General features: G+C 32.9%; 1 protein-coding gene across 6 annotated transcripts in view; it reads right to left on the bottom strand.

Moving 5' to 3' along the window:
* SCEL (sciellin) overlaps positions 1 to 24944 on the bottom strand; it is a 142432-nt gene that overhangs the window by 66859 nt on the left and 50629 nt on the right. For 5 of the 6 annotated variants that reach the window (XM_051983954.1, XM_051983951.1, XM_051983953.1 and 2 more), the window contains exons 6-9: positions 19859 to 19927; positions 19206 to 19244; positions 17761 to 17847; positions 15342 to 15407 (exon numbers count right to left, since the gene is read on the bottom strand). In XM_051983954.1, the coding sequence (XP_051839914.1) occupies positions 15342 to 15407; positions 17761 to 17847; positions 19206 to 19244; positions 19859 to 19927 (261 nt within the window). The remainder of the gene's footprint in view (positions 1 to 15341; positions 15408 to 17760; positions 17848 to 19205; positions 19245 to 19858; positions 19928 to 24944) is intronic. The other variant, XM_051983955.1, reaches the window with a different exon arrangement.

Raw genomic sequence — 24944 nt, 5'->3', positions numbered from 1 at the left:
CTGTAGTGATCAGATCTTAATCATGTTGCTGTTCAGTTGGTTCGGTCATCTCTTACTCTTTATGACCCATTTGGTGCTTTATTCACTGTGTCATCTAGCTTCTTGTGTTTTTGTCATGTTCATCTCTAATATTCAGCCAAAAAGGAGTATTTTTTCCCATTAGATTAACAAGCTGTCAAAGATCTGCCTATCAATATATAACATATCTATCAACATTTATTTGATTGATAGACATTTTATAGTATTTTTAAATCCATTTATTTAAAAAAAAAGGCTATATTGAACAAACCATCTACTATCTGATAATTATGTCAAGTACTATGAGATGTGTAAAAGAAGAAAAAATAAGTCTTGAGGTTCAAGGAATTTGTAATAGGGTTAAAGAAACAAAACATTACGATGTACGTAAAATATTTATGAACTATAATATAATATATTACAATATGATATAAAATCAACTATAATAAGCTTATAAACTTGTAATAGACATAAGCTATAATAAGACTAAGTTAGGCTAAGCACCAATATTATATAAATATCATATAAGTCAAAGGGGTGATCAATATGTGTTGATCACTCTCTTCTGAATACACTTGCTTTTTTAAGTTTTTGTGACACTATGCTCTTCCTGCTCCTTTGATAGACTATCATCTAAGCCAGGGCACTTAGCTGACCCAGTGGATAGACCACAGCAATCAAGAAGTCTTGAGTTCAAATCCTGCCTCAAACACTTAATAGCTGTATGACCCTGGACAAGTTATTTAATCTTATTTGCCTCAGGTTCTTCATCTGTAAAATGAGCTGGAGAAGAAATGGCAAAAGTATCTTTGCCAAGAAAACCCCAGATATAGATAGTCAAACTGAACTGAAATAATGAAATAGTGATCTATGCTATTACTATTAATGCTTTTCATTGATTTCTTTGCCTGGCACTTGGGATGAGGAACAGAGGAAGGAAATCAGCATAGTAGAAAGGGATTGTATGTGTATGCACATGCATACACACACAAACACCCACACAGAGCTCAACTTCAGATGAGAAGAAGAAGGTATAGAGGAGCTCTCCAATACCCTCATCTGCTAGATGAAAAAAAAAAAAAAAACTCTGCCCCTGAAATAGGGAAAGAAGAAATTGTTCTTAAAGAAAGGTATAATAAAGACTATCCTTTTTCAGTTTTCTATAAAGAATTAATGTAAGTTTTTATGGTAAGATTTTTGGCCAACCAATAATATTATCTCATAATAATGATTTAATTCTCATGGAAATAGTGTTACCTGTAGTAATGTTTCAACTAGCATCACGATTTTTCAGAACTAGCTAATGACCTTAAATAGAAAACACCTTTATAGCAAATATTAAGAATTTCTAGTCTCCATGTTGGATTACTTGGAGGTTTTCAGATTGGAAAAACAGTCACTGGCTGCTAAATTATTTTAAGGATTTTTTACAAGTTGGCACAAAAAATCATCTGTTATTCAACAATCTTATAATTATAAGTCCTTTTGGAAACCTAACAGGCAGGCAGGATCACTTGTCATCAGAGGCAGGGTTTCTTTTTTTATAATCAAACTATATTAAGAATTTTCCCAATCTGCAGATCAACTGTTATTTTGTCTTGTTCAAGCAGAAATCAGAGAAATTCAGTTCTTTCCATCTGTTGAGTTCTTCTCAGAAAGGCCAATAAATTAAAGTTTAAAATATCAGAAGAGACATTGCTCCTTATTATTAAATGGTGAGGACCAAAAGCCTGTGTCATCAGCGGAACACCAAATTCTATATATTTTTATGCAGAAAACAGCTTTTCTTCACTAAAGCGATGTAAGGAGTTGTTGAGGTATTACATGAAAGGAAGGAAAATTTTAAAAGCACCAGATTTTTTAAAAACATGTTACAGTTGAATAAAAACAGTGCTGATAGTTAATAGTTAATAGACCTGTGTTTCAGACAGTTATTCAACAAATTTGCTATCACTTCTCTCCTCAGTTTCCTCATCTAAAAATAAAGGAATATTTCTCTAGTTACTTTTCAATTCTTAAATTTAATGATTCTGTTTCTATGCTGGGAACTGCATTTATTATGCCTAAAGAACTAAAGAGAAATGTTCTCAATGCCAACATGTGTTAGCATATTAATTTGGTGATTCTGGGTCATCTTCCATGCACAAAATTATTTTAAGATATAAAACCAAAATGCAGATTTTTGTAAACACTAAAATAATTATTTCAAAAGTTAATTAATAATCTATGAATATAGGAAAACATGAATACAAAACTCACTATTCCAGTCTCCAATTTTACTTACACATTTTATCTTAGAATCTTTTTTATTTATTAATCATTATAAGTTAATGCAAAATAGATTTCAGTTGAACAAATGAAATATAGATATTTTTATTCATTATATTATTAGATTTATAAATAAACTGGTAGCCAAAGGGTTAACAGCATTAAAGTAATATGGAAATGGTTAGTTGGTTTTGTGGTGGGGTTTTTTAAAGCATCATTTATGGTTTACAGTCAAAAAATAGCTGCAGAGCAAGGTTGTCATGGCAACTCACAAATCCATCAAGCATTTTTCTTTTAATTATCCACCAATCAGCTAACTGGAAAGGAAAGGAAGAGGAGGATGAGAACATGTGAAATAAATAAGGAAAAAAGGAATTAAGATGGGTATAAAAATAATTTAATTAAGGAATTATTGTAATTTTGGATACTTGGGGTGTTGTGGTGAAAATGATTATTAGAAACATTTTCTTTTTTACATTTTGGCCATTATTCTAGAAATAATTGTATGTTTCTCTATTTTTTTAAATAACTGATTGACCACAGTAGATTTTTTTTGAGTATGTAGTGTTAAACAAGTATTTTATACTCATTTCTCAATAAATTTCTAAAAGGGGCTTTGGTTACTGGTCATCTATCCACCATCAGAAGCTTGAGTAGCATGTTTATTTTGACTTAATGGGATAGAGGGAAGAGAGAAAAAGTACAAAACATTTTTTGTGCTAAGGACTTCTGAGGGCAGGAATGGGAGAGTGGAAGGTTGATTTGAATGACAATTGGTGATATTAGAGCATTCCATTAAGGAACCTCTCCAAGTTGCATCCCTGATTTTCCCTTCAGATTTTTTTTTTAGGATGCTTCAAAAGCTTCTCCACCTTGAAAGCTCACTACATCTCTACATTTCATACACTGAAAGTATTTCTCTCTATATTCTCACTGTCTGGTTCCTCCCAGAACCTCTAAGGAAAACATCTATGTTTTCATTCTTCTCCAGGATAAAATCCTGACTCATCTTCTGGACTTCCTCTAAAACAGTCCCCATGCCAAATGTCTTCATTCCCCTCTTTTATATAGTCTAGAATGTAAGCTCCTTAAGGACAAGGACTGTCTTTCTTTTTTCTTATAATCAGATTTTTGGCACTTGCCACTTACTTGATAAAAGCTTGTTGATTTGATTTGAGACCACTAAAATCTTAATCTAAGAGATTTTTGAGGAAGGGGGACATTCAAAGTTTAGAACATTTACCCACAGCTGTACAGTTCCTATAAATCAGAGGGAGGACTCCAATCCAGGTTTTCTTATCTTCAAGCTCAGCTCCTTATCCATTTTGCCTTGCTGATCTTCTGATATAAACGATAACTATATTATTAGCTTGCCTAAAAGAAAGTAACTATATTTTACTGGTTTTTCTGAACTTTCTAAGAAACTGGATCTCCTTTTCTAAGAGGAACATCTTGAAGACGCCACTCTCTGGCTTTCATTCTATGCCATCTCCCTCTATTAAAATGAGAGCATGGACGGGCTCATTTTTGTATTTGTATTCCTTGCACTTATTTATAGTCCCTTGCACATAGGAAGCTCAGGAGACAATAATTAAAATTTGCTTTTTTCAAGAACTAATTCATGTATTACACTAAGTGATTCTGTTCCTTAATTCTTTTACAATTCTACATGTTAATAACCAAATATCAATGGTAGACTGAAATTTGTCCATAACTTAGTAGATAAGACTTAGAGATTTGACTGAGGCTCTGAAAAGTGAGTGACTTGAATACATTCACATTGAAGGTGGTCAGAAGCTGGAAATGAAATCTAAATCTTCCTGACTCTAGCTCTAGCAATCTTATCCATTTTCAAATAATAATGCAAATTTTTCTGAAAAAATTTCTAAACCTATCCTATCTTCTTGGATGATTATTTACCTAGAAAATGCATTGCGATAAAGAGTTTTAACATTCATAGCATTAGTCTTGAAATAGCTCCATAGTTTCATTGACAATAATTTAGATGAACATCAGCAAACTTCAGCAGAGAGAGGCCCATGAAATTGGCATTTTAAAAATGCTGAATTAACAGTCTTGGGTGATAATTTAAACACACAATCCAAAGAATAATTATCAAATAGAAAGACTGAAAACAGGATATATAGTATCCTCAGGAAAATTAATCGCCAAATAACTGATAATACTAATAATTATAAATTCAGGAGAGGAAGGGATAATAATTTGCTGAGAAAACTATGTAAGAAAGAGTGAAATTTGAGCCAAAATTTTAAGTTGATAGCATTTCCAAAGGTGAGAAAGCACAGTTAAGAAGGGGAAAGGAATCACCTAAGTAGATTAGTTTGACTAGGTTAGAATCAAGTATGTACTAGGACGACCTAAAAAAAGTTATAACTAATAACTAAATGTTAAATTATTAATTATTAAGTAACAACTGTTGTCTTCAGCATGAGCATTTATACCTCAAAAAATATTAAACATTAAAAATTAGGATTTGATTTATCATTTTGTTGATTTCCATACTTAAAAAAGCAATAGAGAAAATACTAATAATACAAATTAAATTTAAAAGTATGTCATGCAATTCCTCTCCTCCCCCTATTCTAAGAGCCACTTATTAAACATTTACCAACACATCACCAGTTAGAAAATTTATGTATAGCATGTCAAGCTAGGATGGCTATTTGGGACCTCATATGCCAAGGTACAGAGTTGATTCCTAAAGGCACTGAAAATTGTTGAAAAATAGAGCAACAAAATGAATGATGTAATTTTAGGAAGATTAATTTGGCAACACTTTATAAAATGGATTTGATTGGGGTGACTGAATATCAATAAATAGGTCATTGCAGTAATTTAATGTATAAAATGATAGAAGTCAATTTAAGTCACTGACAGAAATGTAAAGGAAAGGACAAATTAATAGAGAAGAAATAAGGAAAGCAGGGTATTCTGCATATTAGATGATTAATATGGAAGGAAGAAAATAAATGGTGAGGAGGGGCAGGGGGCCCTTAGTGAAAATACTAAATTGGGGGTTTATTTGTTTTTTAAAGAGAATGTAGACGTGCACTTGTATAAAATCCAAAAGACAAAGATTTTAAGTTGACCAGAAAGTTAATTTTTAAAATCTGGCTTCTTAAAAACAAACTGCTAATAGCTTTTACTTTTGACGGAAAAGTTCTTCTTTAGTATTTTCCTACCAACATTCACAAAATATTTCAAATTTTCAGCATTTTTTGAAAAATCTATTTATTAACCATCAGCATAATAAGAAGCATTAAAAAGTAAGAAAGATAAGTTATAGTTTCCAGATTCTTCAAGAAAAACACTTTTAAAACCAAGTCTAATGTTCTTGTATTAGTACAATTCTCTCATTTTCAGCAGGTAAATTCGTATTAGTGTTGTTCTCCTGACAAAGAAATGTTTTATAGAACCGCCTAAATGAAGCATCCACGTCTCTAAAAAAAAAAAGGAATGAATGTTTAAACTGATTGATCCACACTGATAGAAACCTTTTGTCTTTAGCTCCAGTGTTATGGATGTGAGCCAGTATGCAGAAGGAGGATTACAATGCATCTCCTTCCTTCAGTTGAATCACACTAATAAACCATAAATTTTCAGGGCAAACAGCCAAATGAAGTCTGTTTTCTACAGGCGTATCTCAACTAGCTCAACTGAATTAGAAACTTAATAATGAATAGACAAATAAAATAAGAAGTGATTTTGGAAGCAAATGGTCACTATGAAGAGTAATTGTCAGCTATTTCTATTAGGTTAAGACTTGGTGCCTAAAGAAATATTAAGGATAAAAAAAAGTTGAACCTCAGAATTCCTAAATTGTCTTCTCATTTTTTTCCACTTAAGAAAGATCCCATCAAAATCACAGACAAAACATAAATCATTTTTCCCTCCCCAAATTCAACCTGCTCCTCCTCCCAACTTCTTTATTTCTGTTGAGGATACTATCATTTTTCTAGTCATCTAATTTGCAACCTCAGTATCATCCATGACTATTCCTTCCTATGTTCTCTCCACATCCAACCACTTATCAAGTCTTGTCAATTCTAATTTTACAACACATATCATTAATCTATTTTTCTATAATTGAATAGCCATCATAGAAGGGTGAGTCGGGAGAGGAAGGGGATGAGTTGTCCTTGCATATCTTTTCATTCAAGTTTTGTTTGATTTTTATTATTTTGTTACTTTAAAAAAAATTGGTGTGTAGTTGTTCTTTCCATTTATAAACTACTGTTTATTTATACCATGATACAGATGAATGAAATTATAATAGCAGATATTAACTTATTTAGGAATTATTCAATTAGATGAAGCTGGGAATTATGAACCCAAGAAACAATCAGATGTTCAAATCAGAATATTGTTTATTTTGTACTCATTACCACTCCCACTCCCACTATCTCCAAAAGGGTAGAACTAATAAGCCATTCTACAGGGCAAGCAATTTGGAGGAGGAGGATTTATCTCATCTCTTTCACGAAAGCCTTGTATAGTTGAATAATTAATATGGGAATTCTCATTGTGGACATTGGACATCCCAGATATCTGCTGCTACTGACTCGAAAAACATTTCAATAGGGAAGGATAGATGAGATGGGGATTGGGGGATGGTATCTGTGTTGTCAAGGACAACAATGATTGGTGCCAAGTAAATTTGACTACACATAAAAGAACAAATAAGATAGAAAATCATGGAAAGATTTACATTTACTGACCCAAAGTAAATTAAACAGAGCTGGGGAAACATTGCATGTGATAAATACTATGATATAAATGGAAAGGATCAAAAACAATTTTGAAATATTGAAAAGAACAAGCTGGGTCTTGAAGAAGATATGTGAAAAGGTATCTTCGAACTCCTTTGTAGGGAGAAAAAAGGAGTGATGTTCCTATTTTTTTTTCTGTTCTTCTATCTTTAAAAAACAATTCTTTGTTACAAGAGATGGCCACAGGGAGAGTTATAGAGAGAAAATCTAGGAAACCTTAAATTATAGCAACAAAACACTATTTTAAAAAAATATTAGATTGATATTTTCTAAGGTAATATTAGACCATTATACCTCCAGCTCAGAAACTGCCCTTTCAGTTCTCTTTTTTCTCTCAAATGAAGTTATTCATGCATTCATTCAGCAAATGCTTACTGAGTATCTACTATTTTCAAGGTACTATGCTAGTCATTGTGAAAGATAAAGATGACCAGGACACAGGCCCTTTTCTGTTAAGAGAAAACAATCCTACACATCAAAACATAACATAAAATGTAATACATAGCATAAAAGACAAATGAACAAGGTACTGTAAGAGATTGGAGAGGAATCTCACCATGTGATAGTGAGTGGGTACTGGGAGAGAAGAAATATGGTTCAGAGAAGAATTACTTTAATTGTTCAACTGAAGTCTTGAAGGATGAATAATTTTTTAATACATGGAGTTAGAGGAAAGGGAATGGAAGAGCATGAGCAGAAGAAAGGAGACAAAACAATATAAAGTGTATTCAGACAACAAAATATGATCCAATTTGGTAAGACAACAAGGTATATTCAATGACTAAAGGAAGACAGAAATCCAGGAAGGAAGGTTAGGACCAAGTTCTGAAGGCTCTTAAAAGGTAGGCTAAGAAGATAGTTCTAGTTTTTGAACAATGTCGTATCAGGGAAAGTTATTCAAAGTGGGGGATAGAGATAATAATAGAAAACTATTATACTAGCTCAAGAGTGAGATAATTAAAGTCTAAACTAGAATAGTGGTAATAAGAATAGAAAAGAGGAAAATAAAACTAGCAAAAAATATCCATGTTTCTGGGGTATCTAGGGTGATGAAACAGTCAAAGATAACATGGAATTTACAAGTTCAGGAGAACAGTGGTGCCATTTAAACAAGGGATAAAAACCTATACTTGACATAGAGATAGCTAAATGGCACAATATAGGGAGCACTGGGCCTGGAAGATGTACATTCACTCTCTTATTAGCTGTGTCATTCTGGGCAAGTCACTTAACTTAAGTTTTCTCAGTTGTAAGATGGGATAACAATAATACCTACTTCCCAGGTTATTATGAAAATCAAATGAAATAACATTTGTAAGGTCTAAGTTTTCAGCATTCATTTTTGTAAAACTTTGTGTTCCATTTTTTCCCCCTTCCTCCTTTAACTCTCCCCTTTCCAAGACAACAAACAATCTAATATGGATTAAATGTATACAATTTGATTAGGAAATATTAAATAAAATAAAAATATAATATGACAGATAATTTTAATTTATAATTTTCTAAATCAATCTGTGGCCACAAGAGTACTTTTTTGATATCAATGGTTCAGAATTAGGATAAATCATTTCCTGTAGTAGGGCATAATATTTATAGGAGAGCTCACCTTCCCCTACCTTCCTTTTTTCATCCTATTACACTGGATATCTGATTGCTCCCTCTTGGATTTCTAGCAATCTCTTCTTTAATTTCCCCAAGGCCAATGGTGGCTGTATGCTCAAGAAAGGGTGGATCCAGACATAGATGTAAAAACATATGTTTGCCTAAATGAGCCTGAATCTGGCCCTCCAGATCCTGGTTGTTTCTTTAGTTTCATCCTTTGTTTTGTTTTGCTTTTTCAATCTTATTTCCACTGTCTCAGGTCAAGAAACAGTGAACCTGAAAGAATGATCTTTTCTGTCTTGGCAGCTATCTGCTAAAAACATGAGCTCACCGGCTTTTCTGAGTCAATGTTGTTGACTCACTGGGAAGTTCTATTACTTTTCACAGGAGAAGTGGATCACTGCTAAGATGGTGCTGCAATTGAATTCTCTGAAAACCCAAGCCGTGTCCTGTCTGTGCAACTATCTCTTAACTGTATGCGTTATGTGGACATTCCAAATTCAATGGCAATGTGCAATAACTTTTCAGCAGTAACACAAAATCATATTTGTCTTTCAACAGATATAATGGTATGATGGATTATTTTTTAATGTTTCAACTGTTGTTAATGTATAATTTTTAGTCTTCTGTGTTTTAAGCATTTTTCATGACAGGTGAAATGTATGGCTTTCCTATAAATATTTTGTAAAATATGTTAATATCTATTAACCTGTTAATACCTATTGAGGAAACCTTAGATATGAGTCATATTTAAGTTTTGTTGTAAATATTTTCCCTTCATCTTTGGAGTGGAGACCTAACAAGCCAGAGATAGAAAAAGCCTGGTCCTTTCTAGTGCTGAATCCCCCATGTTTGAACTCAGTTCTTGAAAAAATTGGAACATCTTTGTAGGAAACCTACCAAACTCTCCAGTCCCATCTCAGGTTCTAGTTGATAAATACCTCAAAAGGGAAGCTAGGAACATTTGGATCAATGAGAAGATTAATTAATAAATTTAAAATTAAAATAATAATAATGCCCCAAAAGTACCATACTGAATAATGGTACTGGGAACCTGAAAATAGGAGTACTGGGCACTGGTGCCATGAAAACATTTATAGGCAGATTACAAAAGCACATCAAATGATGTTAAGTACCTATTTTTATTAATGAGTATGACCAAATCAGTTATTCGTTCCTAATTAGCACATTAACTTAATATTGTAAATTCGTGTGTTTCTTAGGAAGTAATGGCTCTACTTCTCAAAACTTTCCAGTGTCTCCCCAGTGACTACTTAATAATGTCTTTTTTATCTTGGCATTCAAGGTTCTCCATAGTCTGTCTTCAAACCAGCTTTTTGAAGTTTACGTCATAGTATTTCTCTTGATGAATTTTATATTTCATTTAAACTCTATCAATTAAATTTTTCATCTGATCTCTTACCACTTTGCTTGCTCACATCTAAAATGCTCTCCTGTCTACGTCTCTAGTATTGGTATTTTGACCCATCCTTCAAGAAGGTCTATCTTGGTTGTAGCCTTACTTGATTCCCTCTAACCAAAAGTAGACTTATCTTTATAAAAATTTTCATAGCATCTGCTAATTGATCAGTACTGCCTTTTTGCTATTTCATTGTATGTAAGTTCTCCATATAAATAACTATTTTTCCAGTCAGATTGTAAATTCCTTGAAGGCAAGGATTTCTTTATATTTGTATCACCCTATTGTCCAGCACAGTGTTTTGATGGTAGTAATTTATAGTTCTGAGGACAGCATTTAACAAATGTTTGCTGAATGGATGTTGAAGTGATTGTCAGGGAAAATTTATAAGATGCCCTCTATATGGCCTATGTTTTAAAGTATTATATAATACAGTGCATGCTATTTTGTCCATTGTAGACCAGAACCAATTGATTACCAGAAACTTTTGATGAATCTAATCACTTCCTAGTGTTGAATTTCACTTTCTGCCTTTAATATCTGTTTTCCGGTGTTTTTCCAGGTTAGTGGTTGACTGGGATGACTGGGAAGCATTAACCAGAGCTTTGTATTTAATTTCAATGTTACTCTCTTCCTGGATCATTGCCTTATTGTGGCAGGAGGGCTTGCATACTCAGTGAAACTATGAGCTATACAATGCAGTTACCCAACATGGATAGGTCTTAGGGGAGACAAAAAAAAAAAAAAAAAAAAAAAGATCCACTGTAGAAGGAAATGGCAAACTGCTCCAGCATCTTTGCAAGAAAACTCCCAGGACAGTATTAAATGATAAAAGAGATGCTATCAGAAGATGAACCCTTCAGTTCAGAAGGTATCCTACAAACTATCAGAGAAGAGTGAAAGACAAGTAGCTTCAGGAAAAATGAAGCAGTTGGGCCAAAGCTAAAAAAGAAGTTCAGCTGCACATGAGTTTAATGAAAGAAGGAAAGTTGAATGCTGTAATATTGCATAGGAATGCTAAACTGAATGTGGTCAAATAAAAGATGGAAAGATTAAACATCAACATCTTAGTGTCAATGAACTTGAATAGATGGGAATGAATGAATATAATTCAGGTGATTATTACATACATCACTCTAGGCAAGAATCCCTTAGAAGAAATGGACTAACCTTCGTGGCCAGTAAAAAGGTGAGAAAAGCAGTACTAGGATAGAGTCTCAAAAATAAAAGATTGATATCTGTTTGAATACAAGGCAAACTGTTCAACATCACAAATACAAGTCTATGATCCAACTACTGATGCCAGAGAGTCGAAAGTTGATCAATTCTTTGAAGACCTACATCTTCTAGAAATAACATCCCCCCAAAAAGATGTCACATTCATCATAGGGATAGGAATACTAAAGTTGGAAATCAAAAGATAATTGAAATAAATAACAGGCAAGTTTGACTTTAGAGCACAAAATGAAGCAGTGCAGAAATGAATAGAATTTTGTTAAGATAACACACTAGTCATAGCGATCACTTTCAACAACTTAAAAGGTAACTCTACACATGGATAGCACCAGATAATAAAATCAGACTGATTTGGAAATATGTTTAGAAGAATTGCACATGTTTAATCTATATCAGATTTTCTGCTGTCTAGAGAGGGGGAAGGAGGGGAAGAGAGAGAGAAAAAAATTCAGAACACAAGGTTTTTTAAAGGTGAATGTTGAGACTATCTTTTCACATATTTGAAAAAATAAAATACTATTGATAACAAAATCAGATTGATTATATGCTTTATAGTCAAAGGTGAAAAAACTTTATATAGTCAGTTAAAACAAAATCTGATCTGACTCTGGCTAAGATCATGAGTTTCTTATTACAATATTATAAGTTGAAGAAATCAATGACCATATAGGTATGATCTAAATAACATACTTTATGAAGCTAGGATTACAAGAATCACCTACACAGAAATGTGTAAAGAAAAAATCCTTCAGGAGAAAAAAAATGGATATTCAATTAAATAGAAAAGTTTTCAAACATTACTGATGAAAAGACCAGAGTCAAATAGAAAATCTGACTTTCAAATACAAGAATCAAGAGAGGCATAAGAAGGTAAAGAGAAAAGGGATATCTCTTTGAATCCCTTGAATCATAAGGGATTCAATAAAGTCAAACTATTCATATTCCTTTATAGGAAAATAATACTTGTAACTCCTAAGAACTCTATCATTATTAGGTCAGTTAGAAGGAGTATATATAGAAAGAACGCAGTCAGCTACTATGAGTTGTTATGACTACTATACATTATGGGATGTAAAATGAGTAATTTTGATTTATATTAAATTTTAAAAGTTTTTGTACAAACAAATCCAATACAAGCAAAATTAGAAGGAAAGCAGAAAACAGGGGGAGGGAGCATTTTTAGCAGGTTTCTCTGTTAAAGGCCTCCTTTCTCAAATTTTATGAGAACATGAGTCATTTGTCAATTGATAAATGGGCAAATGATATGAACAAACAGTTTCCAGGTGAATAAATCAAAACTATGACACATTGCAATAAATGGTGTAAATCACTGCTAATTAGAAAAATGTGAATTAAAACAACGCTGAGGTATTATCTCATACCATTAAATTGGTTAGTATGACATAAAATGAAAATGATAAATGGGTATTTATCCATTTTTTTAGGATAAGTGGGGAAATTTGGACATTAATGTGCTAGTGGTGAAGTTGTGAGCAGATCCAACTATTCTAGAAAGAAATTTGGAAATGTGCCTAAAGAGCTAGAAAAGTGTGGATATCCTTTGACCCAGAAATACCACCACTAAGTTGATATTCCAAAGAAAAAAATTTAAAAGGAAAATTACTTATGTGTCAAAAACATTCCTAGCAACTCTTTTTTGGTGGCAAAAAATTGGAAATTTAAGGCATATCCATCATTTGGTGAATAACTACAAGTTGTGGTATATTATAATGATCAAATACAAAAGTATGTGATAGTGTAGTGCTATAGGGAAAAAAAGAAGATAAACAAGATGCCTTCAGAAAATCCTGGAAAGACTTACAGTAACTGATGCAAAATGAAGTGAGCAGAACCAGGGGAATATTGCATACTGTAACAATACTATTGGACAATGATCAATAGTAAATGATTTATCTATTCTCAGTAATACAATGATTTAAGATAATTGTGAAGGACTTATGAAGAAAAATGCCATTCACTTTCAAAGAAAAAAAGATAAAAACATACTTTTTAAAACTTTTTAAAACTTTCTTTGAGTTCATTATTTTTATTTTTGTTTTCTTCTACACTTTTTAAAACTTTCTTTGATTTCATTGTTTTTATTTTTGTTTTCTTTCACAACATAAATAATATGGAAATATGTTTTACATGTTTGCACATGTATAACCTGTGTCAAATTATGTGACTTGATGAGAGATGAGAAAAGTGAAGAAAAGAATTTAAAACTCAAAATTTTCAAAAATGAATGGAAAACTTGTTTTTATATGTAATTGGGAAAAATAAAGAAAAAAAGAATATTAGCAATGTCAAATTATGTTTTATGAAAAAATGAGCATGATAAAAAAAAATTTTAAATGGTAGGAACTTCACAGAAGTAGAAGAAATTAAGAAGTGGCAAGAATACCAGAAGGACCATACCAGAAATATCTTAACATTATTTTAAAATGGTTTGGTTACTTATCTAGAGCCAGACACTCTGGAGAGTGAAGTCAAGTAGCTTTTAGGAAACATTGCTAACAATGAGGCTAATGGAGATGATAATTCCTGTTGAGCTTTTTAAAATCCAAAAAGATGAAACTGTTAAGTATTGCACTAAATATTCCTGGAAATTGGAAAATTCAGCAATAGCCACTGGATCAGAAAAGTTCAGTTTATATTGCAACCCTAAAGGACTACACTAAAAAACATTCAAATTACCAAACATCAAATTGTGCTTATTTCATATGGTTATGCTTATTATTCTGTAAGCCAAGTTTCAGCAATACATGAACAATGACCAGAAAAGAATAATTTTCAAAAAGACAGAGGAACCAGATATCAAATTACCAATTTACTGAATTATAGAGAAAACATGGAAATTTCAGGAAAAAAATCTACTTTTTACTAGAACTTTTGACTGCTTGGATCACAACAAAATGTGACAAATCCTCAAAGAAATGGGAGTACCAGATCATTCCTGAGGAACAAAGATGCAGATCAAGAAGGAACAATTAGAACCAAACATGGAGCAACTGCTTTTAAAGATTGGGAAAAGAGTATGACAAGATTGTATATGTCACCTTATTCAATTTACATGCAGAGTACATCGTATGAAATGCCAGACTGGATGAAACAAAAGCCAGAATTAAGATTGTCATTAGAAATATCCACAATCTCAGATAGGCAGATGACACCATTCTGATGGCAGAAAGTGAAGAAGGTGAAAGAGAAGAGTATGAAAACTGGCTTGAAGCTTAACATAAAAAAAAAAAAAAAAAAAAAAAGATCTTGGCAACTATTCCCATCATTTTCTGGCAAATCTAGAGAGAAGGAATGGAAACAGTGTCAGATTTATATTTTAGGCGCAAAGATCACTACAGATGGCAACTGTAGCCATGAAATTTAAAGAATCTTGCTCTTTGGAAAGAAAAAATATGACATGTCTGGATTACATACTAAAAAGCAGAGGCATCTTTGCTGATAAAAATCTGTATTGTCAACTGTATTTCTAGTAGCAACGTGTGGCTGTGAGAGTTGTACTATAATGAAATCTGAGTGCCACAGAATTGACATTTTTGAACTGTGGTGCTAAAAACTTTTGAGAGACCCTTGGACAACAAGGAGGTCAGTTCAGTCAATACCTAAATTGATTCAGGCTTTTCACTGGAAGGTCAAATACTGAAGCTAAAGCTTAAATATTTTGGTCATGTAATGAAAAGATGGGACTGATTAAAAAAGACCCTGATGCTGAAAAAAGATTGAAGGCAAAAGGAAATCAGGGTGGCAGAAGGTGAGATAAATAGATAATATCGTGGAAACAATGAATGTGAACTTGAATAGGCTTTGAGACATAGTGAAGAATAGGAAAAGCTGGTGTGCTTTGTTCCATGAGGTCATAAAGGGAACACAACTGAGTAACTGCATAATAATCTTATTTCAAAATATCTCAAATAAAGTTTTCTTTAAAAAATAGGATCAACTTTCCTATAAAATTAACCCAGAAAATTAGTTTTGCCTTTCTTCCTTACCTTCCATTTCCTGCTGCATTGTGGGTGGCATTGTACCCTGGATGTGGTGGTGGAAACCAGGATTGTCTGTTAAAAAATAACATATAAATAAAATGTTCAGAAGTTCTAATTTCAAAGTCACATCTCTTTAGGATCAATTTACAACATTTGGTAGCCAATGACAAAATAATATATGTCAGGTCATTTTTTTTAACAAGTACCTATTCTTGTAAATAGAATGAAAAATACCATGATGTATTCATGCTCTCTACATTGAAATCAATTTTCTGATTTCCTTTGGACATTAAATAATAAGACATTGTAGCAATGATAGCGTCAAAAAATAACTAAAAATACAATCAAACTCAGAGACTAAATTGTGTCAACTTTAGTGCAGAAAGCTTTTTTTCCCATTAAAAAATTAAACCTGACTTACTCACCCTTTGGATTGACAGGAGCACCTAAGAGGTTTAGCAAAAAGATAAAAGGGTAAAATAATAAAGGATGTCCAAAGGATGATAGACAGGAAAATGAGGGGTCTGGAGTTCTCCATATGCTATATGGAGAACAATTGCAAGGACTAAGGAGGCTTATTCTGAAGAAGAAAGAGATTGGGACATTCACAATAGCTATCTTCAAATATTTGAGAGGTTGTCATGTGATAGGATATCTATTTTTTTATCACAACAAAGGAGAGGAATAGGATAAAGGGGTGAAAAGTTATAGTGATTCAAATTCCAACTCATTATTGCATGGAATTCCTCAACTTTTACTTATTGCTTTATATCTAGTGAATAAATAGGTCTTAGCAAAGATAAGAGATATGTGGATAAAGAGCTGTCAAAAAGCCCTGTATTCAAGTCTCACCTCTGACAAATATTAGCTGTGTGACCCTCAGTGAGTCAATTAATCCCTCAGCACTCTAGAGAATCCTTTAGGACTGCAAGTTACAGAGAACTACATTGCTAGAAGGATTTCATCACTGGAAACTTTCTATGAAAATGAAATTACAGATCCAGCTCCTATCCTTATCTTACTATAAAAGTAGCACTTAATCAGAGAAGATGGTAATGATCACAGAAATACAGGAATTTTTATGCAAGATTCCTTTATATATAGCTGTTGTAAAAACTATTTGATTATAAATAATTAATCTATCCATGGCAAAGAAAGTGGCCACTTTCACAGAATGATTTAAGGACTCTTAGGAAAAATTTATTTGCACCCAAAGTTTCTACCCTACTAGAATGACATAATGACTTTGTTTCCACTATCCCAGTTATTTTGAAGTTTAGGGCACCATCTGTAGAAGTTTCCATTAAGATTTGTGGTGTAATGCAAAGAGCAATGCATTAGGAGGGAAAAGATGTGGATTCTAGTTCTAGCATAGTTACTAATTTGCTGTCTCAAAAACTTAACTGAACTTAGAGCTAGAAAACAACATGAAATCATAGAGCCAGAACTAGCAGATACCTCAGAGGACACCTAGCTCAACTTCCTTTTCCCGTTTTATAAGATGAAACTAATATCAAGGGTACTTAAGTAACTTGCTTAACTTACAGTTCCTCAAAATTCACCTTTTTTTCTATCTCTCATTCAAAGCCAATAGTCCATCTCCTATCCCTGTACCTTTTCATTGGTTATCTCTTCCCAGATCTGAAATTACTTCTCCTTACATCAATCTCATAAGGTCTTTCTCTTTCTTTAAGATGCATTTTAGGCACAATTGTTTGATTGCCAGTGTCCTCTTCCCCAAAACAGCTCATATTTGACTATTTTTGTGCACAATATGTATTTTATACATATATGCATATATACTCAAAGAGCATATATTAACTCTATATTTATACCATATGTATTTTCACATGGACTTTTGTCCCCACTAGAATGTAAGAAAAGATTTTTTTTCATCATTTCATACTTATATCCCGGAGCCTAGCATTTAATAAACAATAAAGACATGTTAATTGATTAATTATTGATTGTTTAAGATCATTCATAAACAGTTGACTTTGAACCCAACAAATCCTAATCTGGAGCCAATGCTTACATTGCTCAGACATCCAGTATAAATCCAACATGTGAATTATAATGAGGAACCTGGAATCCAAAAGATTAAATGAAACAATCAGTTTCACATAGCTAGAGACAGAGCATGATCTAACTCATATTTTTCTTTATAGTATAGAACTCCTTTTATCATACCATATTTCCCGCCTTGAGCAAGAAATGAATAAGACAATAGGTGGGGCATAACCAGAACATGATGGACATTTGGAAGGCAAGGAAGATTATAAAAATAAGGAAACTGGGAATAGAGGAAGGAAGGAGATACAAAGACAAATTTTAAACATCCATCTCAGATAAGTCCAATTTACACAGCCAGATAGAGAAATACTTTGATTTAAAAGTAAATATTTTCCCAATGATAAGCACTGACCTCTTTTTCTTTACAGGAGTTATGACAGGTGTGGTAGTAGCAGTAGTGCCTGTAGTGGTGCTGGTGCTCAAAGAAACTCCAGGTAGCCTATATTAAAAAAAAAAAAAAAAAAAAAAAAGTTTGTGGTTTATGTTTGCTTATTTTGAGGAACTCAAAGAAAAAGGATTATGGTAACAATTGGATCCTTAGTCTTTATCTTTAAACCCATTGTCTTTGTCAATCCCCAACCTCTAGAAACATCAACTTCTGCAATTCTCTTCACTGGCTTAGCTTTAAGCATGATTGGAAATCATCACAAGGTTAAGTTGTGGAGTGGCAAGGGGGAAAGAGAGAATGATGTCATATAGTGATAGGAAGACCCCCTGAATGAGCATCAATACAGAAAAAAAGAAATTAATGCACAAAAAGAACTGAACAAGGGGATAGACAAATAATCTTAATAGCTTGCTAATTTTTATATATTAATTATAAAAATTTCTTTAAAAATAAAATTTATGACAAAAGTTTACATTTTCTTATACAGTCATCATGTTTTTTAAACATTGAAAGTTTTGTTGTTTTAAAGGAAAGAAGAAAAAATAAATTAATGTTGAGGATTAAAATTTGGCCTGATAATATCTTTAAATATCTTCCATTCATATATTCTGGCCCAAATCCATTTTATCTAAATGTTGTAATTAGTATCCTTTTTAGAGAACCAAGATTTTGGAGTCCCCTTTCTATTAATATAAGAATTACAGGGAAATGAAGTCAGACAGGAAGGAGGTGGTGGTAATGGTAACCCGGAATATCATGCAAATGAAGAGTATTAACAACCAACAATCACTAGAAAAGAATAGGGCAAAAGAAGAGAGAGAGAGATCATCAATTCATAGGATCATAGATCTAGATATGGAAGAGAACTTAGAGACAATCTAATCTAAGCCCTTAGTTTTATAGATGAAGAAACGAGGTCTCAAGGAAATTAGATAGCATGCCCAAGGTCATAAAGGTAGTGAAGTATTAGAGGTAGGATTTGATGGGAAGGAAAAGGAGAGGAGGGGAAGGAGAAAGGAAAAAATTAGGGAGGAGAGTAAAAGGGAAGAGAGGAAAGGAAGGCAGGGGAGGTTAGGGGAGGAAAGGAGAGGAAAATTGGTTGAAGAGGAGAGGGAAGAGGAGAGCAAGGGAGGAAAAGAGGGGAGAGAAGCAGAAGGAAGGAAAGAGAAGAAAAGAGAAAGGAAGAAAAGAGAAAGGAAGAAAAGAGGAGGGAGAAAAAGAGACAGAGAGACAGAGAAAGAGAGAGAGAACAAATAGGAGAACATTTTCATTCCCAAGAAGGCATATAAAAATGATCCTTTAAGTCTGAAGTTAATGTAAAAGGTGAGGACAGGCAGTACTTTGAATAAACATACAAAGAAACAAAGACATTATGCTCTAAAATATAGTTTCAATAGAAATGTACATACGGCTTTGTTGCTTCTGATGTTCTGAATATGGACAAACCTCTGATGGGGAGAAAAACATCAAAGTTTGAGAAATAAACAAGTGGCAACAAAGAATAATTAATACCATCTGTGTTATAGTCATCCATATTTTGATTGTTCAAAGTTAGAAATTCTTTGAGTAGAGGAAAGAGGAAAGCACTAATATTTAGCTAAATATTATGAGATGGTCTCACTATCTTGGTTGTATCTTGTGAGAATCTCCAAAGAAGTCTTCCTCCCACCCTCTTCACCCTCCAGAAAAAGCTGCTTCTGTTTTCACCAAATGGCTTTATTTGCTGTGCAGCTGTGTTCAATCATTTTCCTTGGTAATGAGAATGTAAAATCTGCATTTACATGATTTTTTGTCAATACTCTTGCTACCAGAATGTTTTCTAAAATAATATACATGTGGTAAATGTAATGAGCTCCAGATCTGTGCTTGATTTCCAAAATACCCCACCAAGTTTTCCGTTTTCTCTGGTCATGGACCTGAAATAAAGGCCATTCACACTTGAATCTTCTTATGCCTTCCTACTACCAGGAACTGAAATTATAAGAGACCTTATAGAGTACATTTATGTAAGTCTGAGAAGTCATGTATTTGAACCTTTCCCAAAGTTAGTAAATACTTGTACCTATTAGTTAGTCGGTTATCCAAGGTATTGGCCTTATAAGTTTTAGCAGCATCATTTCTGTCTGAAATCCTTTATGAAGAAACATAAGACAAAAGTCTTGATAAGTATTCTGTTTTTTGTACCCCTTTCAAATTCTTTTTTAAGCTAGAATCATTTAAAAACATAATTCTTCCCCAATGATAGTCATTTTTAAAAAATTTAGTTTCTGTCCCTTTCCCTTTATGCTACCACCCAGCCCATCCAACCAGTTACAAGTCTTGTTGATTTTATCTCTGATGATTCACTCACATCCCTCTCTGCTTTCACAGTCATGGACCCATCTCAGACCTTCGTTTTCTCTAGACTTATGCAATAACCTGAAACTGTGCTCTATAGGAATTGAGCAAAGCTGTGAACCTAATCCCTTTCCTCACCCCAGAATATGAGGTAGTGCAAGGGGGTACCCTTAGTTAGCTGGTTAGTTAATAACCTAACTACCACTCTATGATTCAGTCAATCTAAACTATTCATTGTTAAATTAACACATTCCATGCTTTCCTACCTTTATTAATGCCATCCCTCATGCCTGGAATGCATCATTACCTTCCTCCTCTATTCACCTGCTAAAATCCTTATATTTTCTAAGGCCTAATTTATATATATATATATATAAAATCACACTACATATTGGAGTGATCATGAAAGCATTATAAGTGTTTTGAATGTCACATCTGACCAGTTAAAAAGATCCTGGTATAAATACAGCAATAGTGGGGGGAAATGGATGGAGAAGTAGCTTTGCAGATCATATTACATATTTCATGTTACATATTACATATTTCAGTAACAGACAATTCTAAACTCAAATTCTATCTAGGATCAAAACAAGATTAAAAGGAGCAGGCACAGAAAAAAAATTATTTAAGGTCTGTCTATAAGTCTAGAACCATTATCTGACAGACCACAATCCATAATATATCCTCAAGAAAGTGGGTCCCTCTTTTACTTCCAAAGGAGAGATGTTCTAGTCCTGGAAGAACATACTGAGTTGTTCAAAAAAGATCTTTTGTGAAGTCAGTTAACTTGTGTAAGTAGAAAAGAAACAAATGATTGCAAGGCCAAGCTAAAAGAGGAATAAATGTGACAGAATACAAGATATTCCTAATACATTCCTAATATAAGAAAATAAGAGAAGACTGGTATTTATGTATTCTCTAGCTTGAAAAAAATACATAAAACTCAATAACCTGAAACTGTGCTCTATAGGAATTGAGCAAAGCTGTGAACCTAATCCCTTTCCTCACCCCAGAATATGAGGTAGTGCAAGAGAGTACCCTTAGTTAGCTGGTTAGTTAATAACCTAAGTAGGTGTGTCTTTTTCCTCCCTCATGCACTCTTTCTTCTTGTTTGCAAAATGATGACATTGTGGTTATTTCCCTCTTCCTCCCATCTCTTAGAAAGGAAAATTGCAAAGTTCAGAATACATATGCTTTGATTTTCTAAATTCAAGATTTCAAGTTGACTCAGTATGGTTCATGGTATTTAAATTTGTCATGGAAATGACTTTATTATAATACTAACTGATATTTATTTAGTGATTTAAAGTTTGTAAAATACTTTATAGCACTTTTAATTTACATTTCAAAATAACTCCATGAGGAAGGTATTGTAGGTATTAATTTCCCCATTTTATAGATTAAGAAACTGAGGGAGTTATCTCTTTTCTCAGAGCTCTCATTATTTCTAAAGACTTATAACCTAAAAAGACTTCAGCTTGCTCCATTTGCCTAAATAGAAATATCAGTGCATCCCAGTTAGACTAGTCCAATGGAAAGCAATTTGTAATTAAATAAGAAGATATTCTAAACTCTTCATATCATGTCCTTTGATCATGTACCTGACCACTACTGATCATGTACCTCAAGGAAGTCAAACACAGAAAGGTAGGTCCCATAAAAAAACAAAATATCCCCTGCAGCTCTTTTTGTGGTTACACTAAACTGGAAATATGATAGATGCCCATGGATTTGAGGTTGGTTAAACAAATTGTAGTTTAATAATATAATAGAAACTTGTTTAACAAAAAAGAACAACCATGAAGTATTCCAAAAAATCTGATAGAGAAGAAAGTACAACTAGGAAAACATACAAAATGACTAAAGTAACATCAAGAGAAACTACACTAGAAACAAATTGAACTGAGATTAAAAGCAGTGATCAATATGAGCTCAAGTGGATGTATTTCATCTCTCTTCTTTTGGTACTTAAGTAAGAGACTCCAGGCATAAAATGTTTTTGTTGTTGTTCAATCATTTTTAGTTGTTTCTGACTCTTTTGGAGTTTTTTCAGCAAAGTTACTAGAATAGTTTGCCATTTCCTTTACCAGTTCATTTTACAGATGAGAAGACTGAGGTAAATAGAGTTAAGTGATTTGCCCAGAATCACATGGGACGAATTTGAACTCAAATCTTGCTGACTCGGAGTACTATGCTCCATCTAGTGTGCCACCTAGCTGCCCTATAGAATGTTACACAAACTCGTAAATTTAGCTATTGTGCCAGTTAATTTTTAACTTTATTTTGTTAACAAGGAAAGATTTTCTTAGTGTCTACATATGGCAAAAGTAGGGGAAAGGATGCATCTTAGAAAATGTGTATGCTATGAAAAATAAACTCTATGATTATTGGCAAGACACTTATCTATGCTTCAGTTTTTCATCTGTCAAATAAGGTTAGATTAGATGGCTTCCAAAGTCCCTTCTAGATGTATGATCCTATGACCTCAATAAAATTTACCAAAGCAAACTAAAAATGTGACTTGATCAAGGTCACATTATTCTGTTCTATCTCCCCTTGATATTTTTCTTACAAATTGCAGCCTTTTCTTCTGCCTCTCATATTCTATTTGTGTATATTTGCTTTGTTCTTTTCATGAACTTAAGCCCTCCTTCTATCCTTCCTGTTCTGGCTTCTTTTTCCCTTGACTGAAGGATGGGTGCCTTACTTTTTGAAATTGTTAAAGTCAATTTCCTCATGCAAATTATATTATTGAATGTATTCCCATTTGTATTTACAATGATTTATAGATTTGTCCTCAGCTAAACTTTCCTCCAAAAGGAATCAAAGCATATTTTCATTCTATATGATTAATACATTTATTTCCTTGTTTCCAAAGGATGACTGTTATTATGTAAATTATGGAGTACAATCTACTAAGCTAATATATTACAAGTTCACAGGACACTTGGAACAGTTAAAAGAAGCTCATGTTCACAGGAGCATCTTTGACAATTCTAATAAAAAATAGAATTTTTTTAAAAAAGATGAGTCTTACTACCACGAAACCTTCTCTGATCTCCCCAACTAGAAGTAATTTCTTCCTCCTCTGAATGGTAACAACACTCTTGTTCTCATTTGACACTAAACTTTATTTTTTTCTTTTATTATTATGATATAAATATTATTTATTTTCTTTATTGTGTCCTCTTATCTTTATTCTACAGGATTATAAATTCCTTGAGGTCATAGATTTTGATATTTAATTTCTGTACCTTCAGCACCTATCAAGAGGTTTTATATATTGTAAGCAATTGATAAGTGTTAAAATGAATAAACTTATTGTTTAGACTATTCAATCAGCTAATTAACATTTATTCAATGCTTAATGTATACCAAGCACATGTTAAGCAGTGGAGATTCAAAGGGAGACAAAAGGGGCAGCTAGATGGTGCAGTGGATAGAGCACCAACGTTGAAGTCAGGAAGACCTGAGTTCAAATTCTGCCTCGGGTACTTAATATCCCCTAGTTGTGTGACTCTGGTCAAATCACTTAGCCCCAGCTGCCTTTGAAAAATTAAAAAAAAAAAATGGAGCAAAACAAAACAAGACATCTCTCACAAATATGATGGAGCATATAGTCATAATGAGAAAGATAAATATACAAACAATATATACAGACCAAAGTGGAGATGCTCAATAGAGAAGTATTAGCATTAAGGGTGAGCAAGTAAGTTTCTTGTAGAAGATGGATTTTTAATTGGTACTAAATCAACTCAGAAATCATGATGCTTCAATTCTGATGGATGTGGCTCTCTTCAACAATGAGCTTCAAACCAGTTCCAATTGGCTAGTGATGAAGAGAGCCATCTACACCCAGAGAGAAAACTGTGGGGACTGAGTGTGGTTCACAATAGAGCATTTTCACTCTTTTTGTTATTGTTTGCTTGCATTTTATTTTGCTTTTTTTTAAAATTGTTTTGATTTGATTTTTCTTGTGTGGCACAATAACTGTATAAATATATATGCATATATTGAACTTAACATATATTTCTACCATGTTTAACATATATTGGACTACTTGCCATCTAAGGGAGAGCATGGGGAAAAGGGAGAAAATTAGAACACATGGTTTTGCGAGGGCTAATGTTAAATAATTGTCCATGCATATGCTTTGAAAAATAAAAAGCTTTAATAAGGAAAAAAGAAATAAATAAAAAGAAATCAGCATCCTTAGAAATTTCCTTATCAACAAAAAGAACTCCATTTAAAAGGCTCCTTTCAAGTTCTGCATAAACTCCATCATCATCCCTTACAAAAGGCATATAAAGTTTTGGCATAAAAACTAATGTTATTACAGAGAATAGGAAGGAAAACCAAAGGTCATCATCTCTGCATAACTTATATAGTAAAGATCTGTTTGCCTACATTCATGCACCTTATACAGCAAGATGAACAAATGACCCATTAGCTAATTTTTCTTGTTTTCAGATAAATGATAAAGGCAACTTCTCCAAATTTTGTATTCAACGCTACAAGGAGAACCATTGTCCTTTTAGTTGCAGCTAGACTGTTGGATCAATTTAAAGATGAAACTTACTAAGGATAACTACAAAGCCTTAAACTTAGATTTTGAAAATTCTTTTCACAACTACAAGATGAGAGTAGTAAGGTGAGACATGTCAATATGCAAAATTTTTATAGGTTTCAATGTGCTACAAATTCAATGAGTCAACAGTGTGATACTGTATAGCCCTTAAAAGGCTAACGTGATCTTAGACTATCTTAAGGGATACATAATGTACAAGAGTAGGAAAATCTTTTTACTTTCC

The sequence above is a fragment of the Antechinus flavipes genome, chromosome 3, assembly GCF_016432865.1.
Source record: "Antechinus flavipes isolate AdamAnt ecotype Samford, QLD, Australia chromosome 3, AdamAnt_v2, whole genome shotgun sequence".
NCBI classification, from domain to species: Eukaryota; Metazoa; Chordata; class Mammalia; order Dasyuromorphia; family Dasyuridae; genus Antechinus; species Antechinus flavipes.
The sequence above is the reverse complement of the archived record's forward strand: the minus strand, read 5'-3'. Positions and strand labels throughout refer to the sequence as shown.